Source organism: Malus sylvestris, chromosome 17 (assembly GCF_916048215.2).
Source record: "Malus sylvestris chromosome 17, drMalSylv7.2, whole genome shotgun sequence".
Lineage (NCBI taxonomy): Eukaryota > Viridiplantae > Streptophyta > Magnoliopsida > Rosales > Rosaceae > Malus > Malus sylvestris.
In genome coordinates, this window is record NC_062276.1 from 523,855 (window position 1) to 542,095 (window position 18,241).

General features: G+C 40.7%; 3 protein-coding genes across 9 annotated transcripts; 1 reads left to right on the plus strand and 2 right to left on the minus strand.

The window, feature by feature from the left end:
• Window positions 1-11,030, minus strand: LOC126611413 (probable metal-nicotianamine transporter YSL6). The gene is made up of 7 exons (XM_050279699.1): window positions 10,400-11,030; window positions 10,043-10,215; window positions 9,601-9,698; window positions 9,257-9,394; window positions 8,701-8,890; window positions 1,737-1,869; window positions 1-1,149 (listed from the first exon to the last, which is right to left on the minus strand). The coding sequence occupies exons 1-7, from the start codon at window positions 10,770-10,772 to the stop codon at window positions 215-217; spliced, it is 2,040 nt and encodes a 679-aa protein (XP_050135656.1). The 5' UTR covers window positions 10,773-11,030; the 3' UTR covers window positions 1-214.
• Window positions 11,031-13,281: 2,251 nt separating this feature from the next.
• Window positions 13,282-17,757, minus strand: LOC126611422 (uncharacterized). 7 transcript variants are annotated; one of them, XM_050279712.1, is made up of 4 exons: window positions 17,478-17,757; window positions 17,325-17,390; window positions 13,538-13,692; window positions 13,282-13,405 (listed from the first exon to the last, which is right to left on the minus strand). In XM_050279712.1, the coding sequence occupies exons 1-4, from the start codon at window positions 17,479-17,481 to the stop codon at window positions 13,325-13,327; spliced, it is 306 nt and encodes a 101-aa protein (XP_050135669.1). In that variant the 5' UTR covers window positions 17,482-17,757; the 3' UTR covers window positions 13,282-13,324. The 7 variants fall into 7 exon arrangements, 1 of the variants encoding a protein (XP_050135669.1); XR_007618865.1 differs by having other exon boundaries at window positions 13,282-13,619; window positions 17,478-17,744; XR_007618863.1 differs by having other exon boundaries at window positions 13,538-13,619; window positions 17,325-17,744.
• Window positions 14,326-17,108, plus strand: LOC126611414 (protein LAZY 1-like). The gene is made up of 4 exons (XM_050279700.1): window positions 14,326-14,480; window positions 14,973-15,736; window positions 16,299-16,581; window positions 16,884-17,108. The coding sequence occupies exons 1-4, from the start codon at window positions 14,408-14,410 to the stop codon at window positions 16,901-16,903; spliced, it is 1,140 nt and encodes a 379-aa protein (XP_050135657.1). The 5' UTR covers window positions 14,326-14,407; the 3' UTR covers window positions 16,904-17,108.
• Window positions 17,758-18,241: the final 484 nt, after the last annotated feature.

Sequence of the window (18,241 nt, forward strand, 5' to 3'; positions counted from 1 at the left end):
TACAAAAACAACAATATACTTCAATCTTGTGGTTCGTTGATTTCGGAGCATTCAACCGTTTGTTTGTTTAATGTACATGGAACTGGAAGAACCACCCCAACTGAGTAATGAATCATACTTCGAGTACTAATTTAGAAAAATCTAACCAAACCTCCCAACACCTCAAATTTTGAACTTACAATCACTAGTATCACAGTACTGCATGTGCCTCAACTCATCTGCTCAAAGAAGGCCCGAAGTACATGCAGATGGGTGGATTGACCTTGAAAATTGAGAGGACCGCCGACGGGATTGTCCAAATCCCATCACCACATATTAAACCCGAGGCCACTGCCCCTGCATAATCCTCCGCATCCTTCCTATTCACTCGCTCCCAAATGAATAATATCACAGTCCCAACAAACATGTCGACGGCAAAGTATGCTCCGATATAGAATGGGACTGCCATTGCCATTGGAATCGGAATGAACTGTGATATTTTCTTAGGACACACATCCCTCAGCAGGTTTATAACTAGCGCTGCCACAAAAAAACCGACGCACATAGCCAAACAATGCTTGGGGAGCTCAGAGAAGCCCTCGATACCTAGGATTGCCATTTCCCTGAATATTACAGCATAGGGTGCCTTGTATGGACCATCAGGTGATCCGATATCAAATGCAGTCCAAAACAACCAGAATGTTAACGGAGCAATCACACAACCCATGGCTGTCCCCACTAACTGGCTTACAAACATAGACTTGGCCGAGGACATAGTGAGGTAACCTGTCTTGAAGTCTTGCATGAGATCAGCTGCAGTAGCGACAATCGTCATCATCACCCCACATGCTGCTAACCCAGCTATAACCCCACCGTCACTTCCAACTAACGATGCAATGATGAAAAGACCAATCTTCCCATAAGTTGAAGCTAAACTCCAGTCCGTGAGGCCAGTGCCATAGGAGTTGCAGAAGGCAAGGACAGGAGCAAGGATGTATGAGCATAGAACCAAATACCATTTCAGAGGTGGAAAGATGATTGGCATTGTTGCTGTGGATATTACCACTAGGCCCAAATATCCAGCTCCAGCAACCCACGTCGGTATCCTATCCTTAAGAAATATTGCATCCCTCTTTTTTTGCTCTAGTGGTACTTCTGAACTCTCATCACCTGCTTAGCACATATCAACAACCTATTATTCTTCAGCATAAAATAGGTTACCTCAAAATTAATACATGCGAACTTTAATCTGTTTATACTATGCCACGTGTAAGATGTCATCCCCTCTTCTTTTCTTTGACAGGTTATCCGATAATAAGTGGCAATATCATACCAATCAGATATCTTAGCCAATAAAGGCTGCCATGAACAATTAATTTGGTTCAAGGAACCAAAAGTAAGTATAAATTTTGAGTATTTCTTGAAAATACCTTACACATTTAAATACAAAAGAGAACTCAATTTTAGTTTCTATTTCTAGCACAATACACTGCCTGTGTGGTAAATACATAGATTTTGCTACAGCCAAAATTGGCACTAAGATTTCAGCCAATTATGCTATTATGTCACAACTCAAACAAGATTACTAATACACAAGCACTACTACAGGATCATACAGTTCAAACATCATTGCAGGGAACACATGCCTTCTTATATGGATTATGGGTTCAAACCGTTTACGGTGAAGAGTGACAACATTGGCATCTAACGAATAGTCGACATTTTCAATGAATATCAGAGACCATATAAATACTGACCTAAGGCCTCCTTGACAACAGGAAGGTTGCTCTGTTTGCTACTCTTATTGGATAGTTCCTTGAGAGTAAAGGCTATAATCTTTATCAAATTGTAGAGACCATCCCCTAGGATGAGGGCAATGGATATAAAGACCTGCAAACAGCATAATGGGTAAGAATATAGCATTTTGAGCCAAATAGATGACCAAAAACAATAACTATGAATGAGTGTGTAGGCAACAGTCTATTCTTCCCTTACTCTACCTTTAGGTCTTTGTCATAAGAAATGCAACAAAATCCATACTGGAAATAGTTACACTATAGAAACTACTCTTTTTATCGTCGAATCCGGAAGGAAGAAGTGGTTGTAGCTTTGAAGAAGATGAAGCATAAAAAAGCAATAGGCCCAGACGATATACCAATCGAAGTGTGGAAACTTTTGGGAGAGACAGGTATAACATGGCTCACTGACCTTTTCAATAGGATTTTGAAAACGAAGAAGATGCCAAATGAGTGGCGAATGAGCACTTTGGTGCCTATCTACAAGAATAAGGGCGACGTACAAAATTGCATGAACTATAGGGGTATTAAGCTAATGAGTCATACAATGAAGCTCTGGGAGAGAGTCATTGAGCATAGATTGAGGCAAGAGACACGGGTTTCGGACAACCAATTCGGGTTCATGCCAGGGCGCTCAACCATGGAGGCAATCTATCTCTTACGAAGATTGATGGAAAGATATAGAGATGGGAAAAAGGATTTACACATGATCTTTATAGATTTGGAAAAAGCGTATGATAGGGTCCCAAGAGACATTATTTGGAGGATTTTAGAGAAGAAAGGAGTACGAGTAGCATATATCCAAGCTATAAAGGATATGTATGAAGGAGCAAAGACTGCCGTAAGAACTCATGAAGGACAAACCGAAAGCTTTCCCATAACTGTAGGATTACATCAAGGCTCATCCTTAAGTCCTTACCTTTTTGCGTTGGTAATGGATGAGTTAACACGACATATTCAAGATGATATTCCTTGGTGTATGCTTTTCGCAGACGATATAGTGTTGATAGATGAAACTCAGGAAGGGGTAAATGCAAAGCTTAACCTTTGGAAAGAAGTGTTGGAATCTAAAGGTCTTCGCCTAAGCCGATCAAAGACAGAATATATGGAGTGCAAGTTCAGTGCAAATGGAGGCCAAAACGAGTTAGGGGTGAGGATCGGAGATCAAGAAATACCAAAGAGCGACCGTTTTCGTTACCTAGGATCTATCTTGCAAAAGAACGGAGAATTAGATGGAGATCTCAACCATAGAATACAAGCTGGATGGATGAAGTGGAAGAGTGCATCCGGCATATTGTGTGACCGCCGTATGCCACTGAAGCTCAAGGGAAAATTTTATAGGAAGGCAATAAGGCCGGCGATGCTGTATGGCACAGAATGTTGGGCGGTGAAACATCAACACGTACACAAAATGGGTGTAGCGGAGATGAGGATGCTTCGTTGGATGTGTGGGCACACGAGAAAGGATAAGATTAGGAATGAGGATATCCGGGGTAAAGTAGGAGTAGCCGAAATTGAAGGAAAGATGAGAGAAAATCGGTTACGGTGGTTTGGACATGTGCAAAGAAGGCCTACTGACGTTCCGATTAGAAGATGCGACTATGGGACAGAGGTTCAGGGCCGAAGGGGTAGAGGAAGACCTAGGAAAACTTTGGAAGAGACTCTAAGAAAAGACTTAGAGTACTTGGATCTAACGAAGGACATGACACAGGATCGAGCACAATGGCGTTCTAAGATTCATATAGCCGATCCCACTCAGTGACTTGGATTTTCCAAGTCTCCAACCGAGAAGTTTTCCTCACTCGGGAAATTAAGGGAACACTACCCCAACCTACATGCTCCACTCAGAAAGCTTCAACATACAAGCTTTAACAAAAGAAAATTCAAAGAACTTAGCGAAGAAGGCTTTGGTGTATTTAACACAATACGTTGAAATGAAGGAAAGCTTATTTATTGATATCCCCGATAAGCTACAAATATGTACATATACATGAGTCAAAATAAGCACACAAGAGGGAGCCTTCACAAAGGTTGCTTAGGAGAAGTCTCAGCAGTCGGTAGAGCCCCAGAAAGAGAAGGCACCGGAGGGGGATCATTTGGAGCCTCAGTACTGGACAGAACCCTAGAAGGAGGAGGCATCAGAGGTTGATCATTTGGAGCTTCATTACGCGGTACAGCCCCAGAAGACGAAGGCAATAAATGTCTTTGGAACAAACCCACAAATCTCTGATGATCAAGTAAAACCTGACCATCAGTTTCCTTCATCTGGTCAAGCTTCCTCTTCATGTTTGTAGCATAGTCATGTGCGAGCCGGTGCAACTGTTTATTCTCATGCTTGAGCCCTCTAATCTCCTGTTTGAGACTCATCACTTCAGCTGCCAATGATTCAACTTGGCGGGTTCGAGCAAATAGGCGTTGGGCCATATTAGACACAGAACCTGCACACTGAACACTGAGAGCCAGCGAATCCTTAACAGCTAACTCATCAGACCGTTTGGAAAGTAGTCTGTTATCTTTGGGAGTGAGAAGGTTCCTGGCCACCACCGCAGCGGTCATATCATTCTTCATCACGGAATCCCCAACGGTAAGAGGACCAGTAGGGGAGACGAAGGATGGGCGCCATATGTTGTCTGGAGAAGGCGGGGCTGCCTCTTCAACAAGGTTCAAGTCAAAACGACGGTCGGAGGGGCCAGACATTTTCAAAGGTGTTGAAGAGAGAAGAGGTCGGACAAATCAAGATCTTAGAAGTGCAAGAATGAAGCTTCTACTGGTGGAGATTCAAGTGTGCTTTGGAACTTAATGCCAGCCCCTATAAAAATCTGCACTCGACGAAGCTTCAGAAATCGAAGAGGCGCCTGCTCAGAAATCGAAGAGGCGTTTGCTTTCTCAAAAGCTGGGCTGCTTAGAGATCACGAGGGTTGATCTCAGAAATCGAAGAGGCGTTTGCTTTCTCAAAAGTTGGGCTGCTCAAAGACCACGAAGGCCGATCTCAAAAATCGAAGATGTGCTCGCTTTCTCAAAAGCTGGGCTCCCCAGAGACCACGAGGGCCGATCTCAGAAATCGAAGAGGCACCTACTTTTCCAGCCTTTTCCAGCCTTGTCAGCACCTGTCACACGCACACTCAGTTTTGCGGAAATTATGGGCATTCTGTCAAAGACTTCTGGGGAAGTAGAAAACACATGTATCTTACTGTTCAATCACCCACTTCCCACACGCAACAATAGCTCATGGGTACCACAGATAACTTTGCCAAAGTTCTCTGCCAAAGTTGAGCACGTGAAGCTTGCAGCTCCCACTACATCGCTCTAACCAAGAAGGGTAAAAGAATAGCAAAGAAACAGCACTAACAAAGTTTAGACCCATAAATTTTGAAGGTCTAGCTACCATATTATTACCCACAAGGGTAAAGGAACAGTACCACTGCTGGATAATTGGAAAGTCCCTGTGTGTCAACCTCTGTGCTTCGTGGCAAGGTAGACTAGCAAACATGCCCAACCTTTACTCACATTCGAGAAAACACTCCCAATAAGATTGCTTGCTCCAAAATCGAAGAGGCACCGTCCTCCGAATCTCGAGAGCCAGACTCCTAACATGACTACTTTCTTAAAAATCGAAGAGAGGGTAAAGGAACAGTACCATTGCTGGATAATTGGAAAGTCCCTGTGTGTCAACCTCTGTGCTTCGTGGCAAGGTAGACTAGCAAACATGCCCAACCTTTACTCACATTCGAGAAAACACTCCCAACAAGATTGCTTGCTCCAAAATCGAAGAGGCACCGCCCTCCGAATCTCGAGAGCGAGACTCCCAACATGATTACTTTCTCAAAAATCGAAGAGACACTGCTCCCCGAATCTCGAGAGCCAGACCCCCAGCATGATTGCTTTCTCAAAAATCGATGAGGCATCGTTCTCCGAATCAATCGAAGAGGCGCTCGCTTTCTCAAAAGCTGGGCTGCTCAGAGACCACGAGGGCCGATCTCAGAAATCGAAGAGGCACCTACTTTTCTAGCCTTGTCAGCACCTGTCACACGCACACTCATCTTTGCAGAAATTATGGGCATTCTGTCGAAGACTTCTGGTGAAGTAGAAAGCACATGAATCTTACTGTTCAATCACCCACTTCCCACACGCAACAATAGCTCATGGGTACCACAAATAACTTTGCCAAAGTTCTCTGCCAAAGTTGAGCACGTGAAGCTTGCAGCTCCCACTACATCGCTCTGACCAAGAAAGGTAAAAGAATAGCAAAGAAACAGCACTAACAAAAGTTTAGACACATAAATTTTGAAGGTCTAGCTACCATATTATTACCCACAACTGTAAAGGAACAGTACCACTGCTGGATAATTGGAAAGTCCCTGTGTGTCAACCTCTGTGCTTCGTGGCAAGGTAGACTAGCAAACATGCCCAACCTTTACTCACATTCGAGAAAACACTCCCAATAAGATTGCTTGCTCCAAAATCGAAGAGGCACCGTCCTCCGAATCTCGAGAGCCAGACTCCCAACATGACTACTTTCTCAAAATCGAAGAGAGGGTAAAGGAACAGTACCATTGCTGGATAATTGGAAAGTCCCTGTGTGTCAACCTTTGTGCTTCGTGGCAAGGTAGACTAGCAAACATGCCCAACCTTTACTCACATTCGAGACAACACTCCCAACAAGATTGCTTGCTCCAAAATCGAAGAGGCACCGCCCTCCGAATCTCGAGAGCCAGACTCCCAACATGATTACTTCCTCAAAAATCGAAGAGACACTGCTCTCCGAATCTCGAGAGTCATACCCCCAGCATGATTGCTTTCTCAAAAATCGAAGAGGCATCGTTCTCTGAATCTCGAGAGCCAGATACCACAGACCACTTTTTCAAAGTGCTCTGACAGAGTTAAAACATGTGAAACTGGCAGCTCCCACTACCGTGCTATGACCAAGCAGGGTAAAGGAATAGCATTACTACTTGTTGTTAGGGAGACTCCTATATATGTCGACCTCCATCCCCAACGGACAGGCAGACCTGCAAAAATGCTCAACCCTTCATCATATCTGAGAGGGCACTCCCAACGAAGCCTTTCGAAATATTCAGCTTTCTTTCCCCCCGATAATACCTCTGCAAACAAGCTATACTAGAGCAAGAATATCTCATATCATCAGGGTTAAAAGCAAGAGTATCCCATATCATGCTTTTTCCCTGTCTTTTCTTTTGGCCTTGTTTTTACCTGCAAGACAAGGAGAAAGAGAGCAATCAGTCAGCACTTGGAATCAAGCTTCCAGCCAGGAACTGACTGCCTGGAACCCTTTACCTGATTACTTACCTGGCATTGCTCTCGAGTACTCATCTTCAACATCTTATGTTTCCAGGGAAGATTCCGCATCTGCTTGAGGAACAGATAGGGCAAGTGTGAAGGATACAAGGAAGCATGTGGAGACAAGCGTAACAGCACACGTGCCGATACATTCATTACTCTGTCAAAAGCAAAAGTATCCCATATCAGCAGGGTGGAACGTACTCTAGATTTGATGGACTTGTTTTGACCCTCAAATTCTTCAGTCGGCCTTATACTCTGGAGGAAACCAGAAAACCCTCCAGCTCAGTTCAAGAATAAGCCTGTGGAAAGTTACTTCTTCAAAAGCAAAAGTATCTCATATCATCTCTTCTCATTTTTCTTCTCTTTATCCTTCATGTTGCTGCAAGATGGGGAGAAGGTGAACAATCAGTCGGAGCTCTGATTGCTTACCTTGTCTGTCACCTCTTTCAGCAGACCCCCTAGCTCGGCGACTTGGGGGACTCCTACTACATGGTTTGTATCGCGCTTGACCAAGCCTGAAACTACAAGTAAGCTTCAAGTGAAATTGATACATTACCTTGTGCATCTCCACCAGTTAAAGATACCACCCCTGGATGGAGGAAGAGTACTTCCAGAGAAGATGTCACATCTACCTATGAGACAGATAAGGCAAGTCAAGACGACACCACACTCCGATACTTAGAAGTTTCGTGATTACGAGATCATTCTCCCACAATATTTCCTAATGTCATTTGTACTAAATCATTCACTTGTACTCACTAAATGAGAGCTTGAACCTATGTACTTGTGTAAACCCTTCACAATTAATGAGAACTCTTCTATTCCGTGGACGTAGCCAATCTGGGTGAACCACGTACATCTTGTGTTTGCTTTCCTATCTCTATCCATTTATATACTTATCCACACTAATGACCGGAGCAATCTAGCGAAGATCACAAAAAGCGATCGTTTTCGCTACCTAGGATCTATCTTGCAAGAGAACGGAGAATTAGATGGAGATCTCAACCATAGAATACGAGCTGGATGGAAAGAGTGCATCCGGCGTGTTGTGTGACCGTCGTAGGCCACTGAAGCTCAAGGGAAAATTTTATAGGACGGCAATAAGGCTAGCGATGTTGTATGGCACAGAATGTTGGGTGGTGAAGCATCAACACGTACACAAAATGGGTGTAGCGGAGATGAGGATGCTTCGTGGGATGTGTGGGCACACGAGAAAGGATAAGATTGGGAATGAGGATATCCGAGGTAAAGTAGGAGTAGCCGAAATTGTAGGAAATATGAGAGAAAATCGGCTCCGGTGATTTTGAACATGTGCAAAGAAGGCCGACTGACGCTCCGGTTCGAAGATGTGACTACGGGACAGAGGTTCAGGGCCGAAGGGGTAGAGGAAGACCTAGGACAACTTTGGAAGAGACTCTAAGAAAAGACTTAGAGTACTTGGATCTAACGGAGGACATGACACAAAACCGAGCGCAATGGCGTTCTAGAATTCATATAGCCGACCCCACTTAGTGGGAAAAGGCTTTGTTGTTGTTGTTGTTGTTGTTGTTGTATAGTACTACACCCATGTAATTAGCCTAAGAATCAAGGTAGTGTGCCTGAAATGGAAATCGAAGCATAATACCTTATATCCATAAAGACCTTTGAAATCATTGCTACCAAGGTCGGCTGGATACCAGACCCCAGAATATTGGGATATTAACGGCCAAAGAAAACCCCATGATAAGATAGCCCCAAAAAGAGCTGAGCAGTTGACTATGTGAGGACATATAAGACCACATCCAACATATGTTGGACTGAAGTCAAAATAAAACCTGCACGAAGCCAGTCATGTAAAACATCAGCAACTTCACTGTTGTACAAATATTGTAGATCTTACTAAAAAGAATGCCACTTCCTCAGAAGGCCTTTTTTGTCTTTTCTTTTTGTCAAACTCGAATTCACCATTGATAATCAGGAATGCAAAATACCAATTCTATTCTGATTTTGATATTTGTTTCATCATAAAATGGGTATGAAAATAATAAAAAAGAAAGGATCCCCACTAGCTCCACCAAGTAGTGTTTGCCACTTTCTCAACTTATAAACAAGTGGTGAAAGAGTGGAAAGGATGTGGATGTGAAGGGGAGCGAGAATGAAGAGAAGAATCATGAAGACAACCAAAGAACCAATAGCCTTACGTGTTCTTAAACAGTGTCAAACCAAAGCTAGGAAAATTGTCAAATCCGCATGAATCTCCAATACCACCAAAGAACCACTTGAAGCAGCTCCAAATTAAACTTATACTTAAATACTTCCCTAGAGCATGAACTTGCTTCCTGCAAAGTAAGATTATGACGGTGTTAATTTAAAAGATTCATTTTGAATTCATCCATTTTAATAAAAATAGATACAAAGGGATTAAGGAGTTTTCAGACCAACTATTTAGAGTGGAAAGAATAACCAGTTTCCCAGTTTCGGTGGAAGCAAAGTGCAGTAGTGCACTACTATAAAACACATCAAAAGGTTGAGACATAGACTTTACCCGGCAAGCTCTGCTCCACTCTTAGTGTGGAAGCTATTTATCAACATTGCTGTGGCTGTCCCACTGGGATATGTTAGTTTGTAATCCATGACCATAACCTGATATCAGATTAATAAAGATGAGACAGTATACATTAACAAAAGACAAGTATACAACAAATACCATAATAGGTAGCCAACGGGCACGTTAACCTTCTGCCATCAAAACGTCCTAGCCAATGAACATACATCAAGCAACAACTGTTTCTATCAGAGGGTCTAATGATTATAACATTCGCGAAATGAATTGAGATGCCAATAGCAACTTAAAAAAGACAATTCTATCGGTGTAAATGCCAGAACCAATGCAGAATTCAGTTAGAAAGTTAACATCAGTATTAGCACAAGGTCAAACACATGGGTAGCAACCATAAGATATCCATATCCACAGAAAAAGTAGTCACCTTGCGAAGCGGAACGAGACATAAAATGCCCAGGAAGCTGACAACAAACAGGAAACCACTCATCCACCACAAGCTCGGATTGATAACATCTTCCGCCCGATTACCCGGGTAATCAGTACCAATTAGATTATATGTTCTCTCATCCATGGCAAGCAAATACGAACCGAACCCCCCTGCCAATTCATTTCACATTTACAAACTATATGATTACACAAACACCAATTTTCCTTGACTGAGATCAAAATTAACTAACAAAAGACGAAGAATAAGAGCTAAGAACTAGCTAATCAGTTAATTAGGGATGCGATTAAAACTAATTAGTAAAGAACGGAACGGAACAGAAGTGATTAGGTTTACCGCTAAAAGCGAGGCCATAGCAGGCAACGACGCAGGTCTGGATGACGGTGTTCTCCTGCCTGGTAAAGGGGGTAACTGAAAACCCTAATTTTCCCCAGAAGCCAGTCCATGATTTGACGAAGAAGAACCCGAGCAGCCCTGCGGCGACGTTCAAGGAGGGGATAATCCCGACCGTCAGATTGAGCTTGTGGGTGATAATGCAGAAGAGGCTGCCGAGCACGGCGCTGACGACCAGCCCTCTGATGGTGATCTGGTCCTTCCATTCGGGGATTCGGTCGTCGTCGTCGGACTCTACGGCCTTGATTTTGTCGTCGGAATTGTGAAGCAACGGCTCAGATATCTCCACGGACGCTGCTGATGATTCGGTCCCCATGACTGCGAGAGATGATCAGACGGTGTGGATTGCTGGGATATTAATTGGGATTTTTTTGTTCAATCGAGGTCAATGGATTTTTCAGGGGATGGCGCGTGGAGAAGGCGTGCAGTTGCAGAGAGGTAGCTGGAGATTTTGTTGTCAAGAGAGAAAAGTGATTCCGGATCTTCTTCGTACGGTAAAAAATTATTTAAAATTAAACATAAATAATATTTGATAAAAACTGAACACGATCTTCATGATTCTTATCAAAAGTATCCGGAGATGATCCAATTGGGAGAAAGGTTACGGAGCCGTTTTGAATTGAAAATCAATTTATCCAACCAATCCGGCCATGGGTAAATTTTGCTTGGTCCAATTGAAATATGTTGCGTGTCTCCCCTTCATGCTCATTGAGTCATTGTATTTTGATATGGTAATGTTAGTAAGATTGAATTTTTAGACTAAATTTTCGAACTAAATGATGTGTCACCGATATAAATGAACATATTTATTAACGTTTAAGTAATAATTTAATCATTAATTTTCATATCATTTAGTTAATATAAAAAATGTTAACTCTAAGTTGGTTCATGGATAATGTACACTATGAACGCGAATAAGGAACAACCTATAAAGTAAACATATAGAGTAATAATAGAGAGACTAAATGTGTAAACTAATTCACTAGATGACTATGGTGAATGGAAGCGATCACCCTTTTTGGTTTTATAAGTATTTACTTGGGAGAAAAACTTTAGTAAGATGTTTGACTAAATCATTTGCAGGAGAGACTTTCCGAGACTCTTGGGATTGAACTTGACCGTTTTTCAGGTGAAACTCTACTCATGTTTTTAGGATTACACAGTAACATCTTAAACTAATGATATAATGCAATGTGAGAAAGTTAAAATATATGATAATGTGTCATTTATTCGGGTTGACATGGGGCATTCGGGGTATAAGTAAGCCATTCCTCTTAGTCCCACCAAGCCCTATAAAGTCTCACTTGGTGTGAAAGTTGTCTTGGTAGGGCAACAATTTCGAATGTCTTTTCCTTGTTAGCCTTGGTATGGTTTCATGAAAAAAACGTCATAAGTAACGAGGCTCTTATAAAATCATGAGACCCTTTATTTTGGTCCACTCAATTTTCCGATGTATAGTTTTTTTCCCATTCTACAAGTTGGGAAAATATTAAGAAGATTTGTTATTAGCACTTAGAGAGAAAGTAGTCTTTCGTAACCCAAAGGTACACAAATGGTAGTTTTGATTCTTCCGTTACGAAAACACAAGAAAAAATGTATTCAAGAAGTCCACAATGACTTCTTCGAAACTCAACAACAATCAACCACAACACTGAGGTATCCACGATGATAATCCAAATGCCTAGAAACCAAATTGGTTTGATCCCCTAAATAAAAAAATTAAGATGGCTCAACTGCCCTAAGTTGGGGTCTTATCATATCATGCGACAGGTCCATACAAATAAGAACAAACATGATGGTAATGATCGTGCAATAACTCCATCCAATACAAAAACAATAAAGACATACATAGGATCTAAATTGTGAGAATTCTAGGGATCTTCACATTTTAACGATTTATCGTATATTGTACAATAAAAAATCATTTGACTTTTTTTATTTAAAATTAAATATAAATAATACCTGACGAAAACTGGCCGTACGATGTACGATGAACGGTTAGGATGTGAGGATTCCTAGGATCCCCACAAAGAGGATCCGGAGAGGATCCTCATCCGAAAGACTTGACTAGTCCTCAAGGATTGACGAAGAACTCCTCTTTAAAATATTGTGGCTTATTAATAGAACTTCGTGTTTATGATCGAAATATTCATATTATACATCACTATGTAAAGATAATCTCTACAAAAAATCAAATAAAACCAAGATCGTTTAGTCATTGAACTATATAAGAACAAATTGACAGATTTTGTAAAATCATTGACTAACGACCTTAGTTGATTGATTTTTTGCAAGAATGATGTTACAAAGTGACTTCTAATATGAACGGTTTCGATCATAAACACTAAGTTCTGTGAATAGGTCTCGAAATATTTTGAGAAGGAGATCCTCCTTGACCTTAAGGAGACAAGATTTTCTCTCTTCCAAGTTCAACTGGATTGGAAGTGTTTGTTGTGGTGTATGGAAGGTCGAATGGGGAGTGATTCTCTCTGTCTTTAGTCCTCCAAAAGTAGCTAAAACTAGGGATACCCTAAAACTAATGGTTAGAATGTTGACAGATTTGAGTAAGCTTGTCTCAATTAATTAATCATGGTTTCAATTATATACGGTGACTCATTCACCAGTCTTGTCCCAAAATCATCTCATGCAGAAAAGGAAAACAAAACAAAGAAGCTATTCATATTACAGAATACTCAGTTCCATGTGCAGGATGTCCATTTTTAACACAGTATCGATGACGTATCAACAAAATGTCCGATATAGCCCTACCGGACTAACATGATGCATCGCTCGCAGTTGCATAACAAATTCTGCAACTATCAACATACTTTCTGCAAAACCAGTTATATTCAATGCTTTGAAGCGAATTCATAAAATCGGTTTACATGCATAAACTATGAATGTTCTTTCTGTAAAGGACTCTTCCTTTATCTTCGACATTCCTCTGCCCTGCGTAATTATCGAGCCCACTTGTAAGACAGTATGAGGTCTAATCAAGGATGTAAGCACGAATGGTTAATGACTATGACTGTCTCTAAGCCTACAGCAGCTATACCCTTTCCCTAAAGCTAAATACTTAACTTCCAGAGATGCGTGTGGGGGCATGCAAATATTTCTGGGCCAGCAACCTTGTCCTGATGCCTCCTCCTCCATCCATAAGATACTTAGACAATGATAAACAAGACAATTGGTCAAATCCAAACCTCGATCTATAGCTATTAACGTCAAAATTATACCTGCACATGAGGTTTAGACTATTACAAGTAACAGAGAGAAAACAACCCTAATGCTGCATCAATGACATCAGTGATATGCAAGTAAAGTTCAATGACATCAGTGATCTGCAAGCTATCTTATAACGCTGGAAGTGAATGCAACATAATAGTAATTTATCGTAACCATATTCAGAAATCTATACTTCACAATGAAACAGGTAGATTTGCTTACACCCCTTTTCCCCTCGGGTGCATCGTTGTGCTACTCCAAAAGACAATTGTTTATCAAGTTTATGGAGATTTATGTGAAACATTATTACGGGTTGATTAAAGCTTACATGCAACTTTACTAATATACTTATGCATACTCAAACCACCCTTCAATTTGTCTACATGATTTGGCCTTGATAAGAAGAGCCAACTACAATCTTGTATCTTTCTAAATGTTTCTCTCTACTCAACCACCCTCGGACCCTTCTAGCAATTGGTGACGTCTACAGCTTTTCGGAAATCCTCATGAAAAGATGTTATTCTGTTCCTCCTCCTAACATCTCTTTTTATAGCCAGTCTTTGTTTGCAAACTAAATCTATATATATTTTCTTTCATCAATGTTTACTTAAACAATATCAACATCAAGCCCTCCAACACCTGAAAATGAAGGTAAGTGTAAACTCTAACCAAATTTAGAACGAGAGATGTTTTCAATCTTTTTTACTTTATCTTAGCATTACATTGATGCAGTTATTACAGTGGGTGCACCACAAATTTCGGCACGGTAGCATTGAGCCTTTCAAGGATCTCACTATTGGTATTGCTTCCTACCACCGTACATTTCATCTTTTCCCCATCTTAAGCACTAATAATTCACACATAATCAGGTTACAGAAATTAGCAAATAATCATTGACTTTACTATATATTAAGCTGCAGTTTAGAACTAACTCGGAATCTCAAGAAAAAGTTGGAAATCAAGTGGCCTCACGACCGCTGACCAACTTTTTTTTTTAGTACATCGATATTTTTACACTAAGGGGAGGGGGAGTTCGGCTAAGCCACACAATAAACAACCTAGTTTGGTATCGAATTTGCCATTCACGATATTCGAACCAAAGACCGCCGACCAACTTATACTAACTAATGAAATCATTCAGCCATATCACACTGACCAGTTTATTTGGCCAGCCGTGCAGCCTCTGAGATGACGTACTTATACGCACGTATCAACCCTTTCTTCCAATGTGAGTAACAGACCTAATTCTTTCTGTAACTAATTTCAGGGAACCCTTGTGTTTGCCTTTCAGCTCAGCCATCACTTGATGACCAAGATGCCTATATGAAGTCAAGCTTTGGCTCCAGATACAGATCTACATCCTTGGAGCCACCTGCAAGGGACCGAGAAAAATCTTTTTCTGAATCTGAAGCCAAGAGAGAAGAAGAAACATCTGCTATCATCTCAGAGCTTTTTCCTGGCTTTCTCACCATTGGAACTCTTGGCTCAGAGTCAGGTATCAATGAGCCCGAAACACCAACTTTTGGGACGACCTTAGAGAACTTAACTCAGCAAAAAGCAGAGGTGACTGAGAACGACTTGAAGCTGATCAGATACGAGCTAGAGAAGTTTCTTGATGCTGAGACAAAGGAAGAAGGGGTTCGTGTATCGTCAGCAAGGGACAGTCATGCTAGCTCTGTTACACCCAATGGAAAGCAAATGGAGGAGTCCGAAGATGAAGAGTACTGGAAGGATGCAGCATGTCCGCTCAAAGGATATCTCTTTGGGTCCTCAACTGAATTACCAGAAACAATGGAAGCAAAGAAAGAAAAGGCATCACTGCAAGAGCTGTTTGACAGGACCAAAATCACAACTGATTATAAGGAGAAAAGTGAAAGTGAGGAGACAGAAGTCAAGTATAAGCATAAATCTGCCATGGGGTTCATGAAGAAGATGATTAAAAAGTTCCATGCTTCTTCAAAGAGCTCAGGTGGTGATGCAACTGATTCTGTTTCCATCAAGAAGAAATGTGGTGAGGCATCTGATTCTCTTTCAACCAAGAAGAAACCCCATAAGGTTGGGTTCCTATAACTGGATCTTCCGAGAACAGCGCATCTGATGACGCTTCATCACACACACACAGATGTACATGACTACATACACACATACATCATTCCCTTGCAATAATTTCACCAATGTCATCCCACATACAGCTAAGTCAAACACGATACTCCAATGCTGTCAATCTGATCTTCAGCATCTAGATCAAAGAAACATCAATGGTTGTTTATGGGATTCAGCACGCACAAAGAATGTAACACTGACACATAAATTAATTGTGAGAAGCAAATGTAGCATGAAAATTGTCTTTGTTAGCATCTCCAGGTCTTACAATATGATCTACACACTCAAAGTAAGGTGTTGTTTCCAGTTTACTGACCCCTGGAAAACCTAGCACCCCGCTACAGAACCTTGTTTATCTAAACCCAATAGTAGTGTTTCCATTAGATGTCTTCATTAGAGAACAATCCTTCTTCGAATAATTTCTCCCAAACTACCTGCTGTTGTCTTATATTGAGGATAAAAAAGAACCTATTACTTCAAATACAACTTATTGGTCCTTTTGTCTGGCATGCAGGTCTTACGCATGTTCCATAGAACGATCCATCCTGAAAGCTCTATTGCTGCTAGAGAAGTTGTCAAGTCTGAGAAACACAAGAAGAAGAAAATTTTCAGTGCAGATAGTGGTTGTAATGAAAACATGATGCTCAAGGGTGGAGACAACAGAAGGTTCCCTGAAGGGCCACTGGTAAAGGAGGGGACTGAAAATTGTAAGAAATACATGAACTTCCCCCAGTACAGGCTGAATGGCAGCACTTACGGGACAAGAGCAGAGCACTGGATTAAAACAGATGCAGAATGTAAGTATTACTTTTTATACGCCGATAAACTTTGATTTAGTCCCTACATGTTTTGGCAAATCAAGTACAGAACACCAAAAATTTGGGAGAACAAAAAGTTCAAACTCTACCATCAGCCTTCTTCAAAAAAAGAAACTTTAAAAGAAACCACACCGAACTGAACCTATATCCTAACTCGCCGGGCTCTATCTAGACATATCATAGCAAGTTTTTACACATATGCACCCCATCATGCATTCGACGTCTTCAAAACTGAGCCTACTACGAATACATTTAACAGTCCGGTACTATTTGCATTGCAGATTTGGTGTTGGAGCTGTAGCAACCGCGGTTGTAAGAAACAGACAGATGCCGTCCTTCGTGAGACAGAACGTCAATATTGTGCTTTGTAATATTATCTTTCAATGTACGTCTTTGTGAGTGAGCTGAGTGTTGCTAAATCAAGAAAAGATGAAAAATACTAGATGGTATTTATCTTCCTCCAGTGTGGTGATGAAATTGAGTCTTGTGAATAAGTTCTATCTAAATTTCCGAATCAATAAGCAAGATTTTGATCATCTACATTTCTTATCGAACGGTTACGACTTAAGAAAAATCCACGGTTTTCTTGAATAAGTACTCAAATTAGTCATACATATGCATCCAAGATTTTATGCATCCAAGAACACCATAGGTGACTAGCAAGTTATTCGAAAGCGAAAACTAATAAAAAGATTTGATATTTTCAGGCCACAGATTCGTACCTTTTCTCCGGAAGCGAAAGGCTAACATCACTGAGGAGGCTGAGCTCAGTCCCCGGCGGCTGGTAGCTGACGTTGCCGACGTATTGAATGATCAGAAAATGCAGCAAATTACGTTTTAGGGATTGTGAATTTGGGGAAGTAAGATGAACTTACACATTGGGATTTCCGGAAATGGAGACCGAGAGAAAACCAATATTATCTCAGCCAACTTACTCCAGCGCTCATATTGTACCTAAATTATCTATTACTATCTTTTTAAACCAAGATTACTATCTAAATTACCCCCACAAACCCGCTTAATTTATCTTTACATTAAAAAATAAAACTAAAATTTGCCGAAGCAGATATAAACCTTGAAAGGCACTCTCTACGCATTGACCTTGGATTTGTCGGAGCAGATATAAATGTTGAGCTCAGCCCCCAACGGTTTGTAGCTAACGTACAAGTGGTGGATTGTTTGGTAGTTGATCTTCCTTTATAATTCACTTTGTACCGAATTCAAACCATACTTTCTCTCTCTAATTTAGGGAGTTACAATAAAAAAGACCCAATAAAAATGATTTTATTTTAAAAGTTACTTAAAAAGATAGTAATTAATGCTATAAAATTTTCCAAATGCTACTTAACGTGTATTCAATTTCAATTAGGATTTTGAGATATATCAATTAATTTATATAAGTCCATGGAATATGATGTGCTTTTAATCGATTTTTTTTAGAGATTTCATGGAAAATATGAGCAAAATTCAATTTTCTCAAAATCTAGAAAGAGAAGACGTGAGATTTGTGATTACTTAAAATACTTTACGAAATAACTAAAGTATTATAAATTTTTATTAAAATTCTAATTGAATATGCCTAGAGTTTTCAAAAATCACTTAAAATTGTAATTGAATATCGCTATGTTTATGAAAGAAT

Excerpts from the sequence above, each read along its gene's own strand:
- LOC126611413 (XM_050279699.1), bottom strand. The coding sequence starts at position 10,772 with ATGGGGACCGAATCATCAGCAGCGTCCGTGGAGATATCTGAGCCGTTG. Across the intron at positions 9,395-9,600 it reads AGTGGAGCAGAGCTTGCCGG|GAAGCAAGTTCATGCTCTAG; the intron begins GTAAAGTCTATG and ends CTTACTTTGCAG. Across the intron at positions 1,870-8,700 it reads AAGGTCTTTATGGATATAAG|GTCTTTATATCCATTGCCCT; the intron begins GTATTATGCTTC and ends TGCTGTTTGCAG.
- LOC126611414 (XM_050279700.1), top strand. The coding sequence starts at position 14,408 with ATGCAGTTATTACAGTGGGTGCACCACAAATTTCGGCACGGTAGCATT. Across the intron at positions 14,481-14,972 it reads TTTCAAGGATCTCACTATTG|CTCAGCCATCACTTGATGAC; the intron begins GTATTGCTTCCT and ends TTTGCCTTTCAG. Across the intron at positions 16,582-16,883 it reads GATTAAAACAGATGCAGAAT|ATTTGGTGTTGGAGCTGTAG; the intron begins GTAAGTATTACT and ends TTTGCATTGCAG.
- LOC126611422 (XM_050279712.1), bottom strand. Across the intron at positions 13,693-17,324 it reads CTTTCGCTTCCGGAGAAAAG|GTATAATTTTGACGTTAATA; the intron begins GTACGAATCTGT and ends CCTCATGTGCAG. Across the intron at positions 13,406-13,537 it reads CCCCACACGCATCTCTGGAA|GGCAGAGGAATGTCGAAGAT; the intron begins GTTAAGTATTTA and ends ATAATTACGCAG.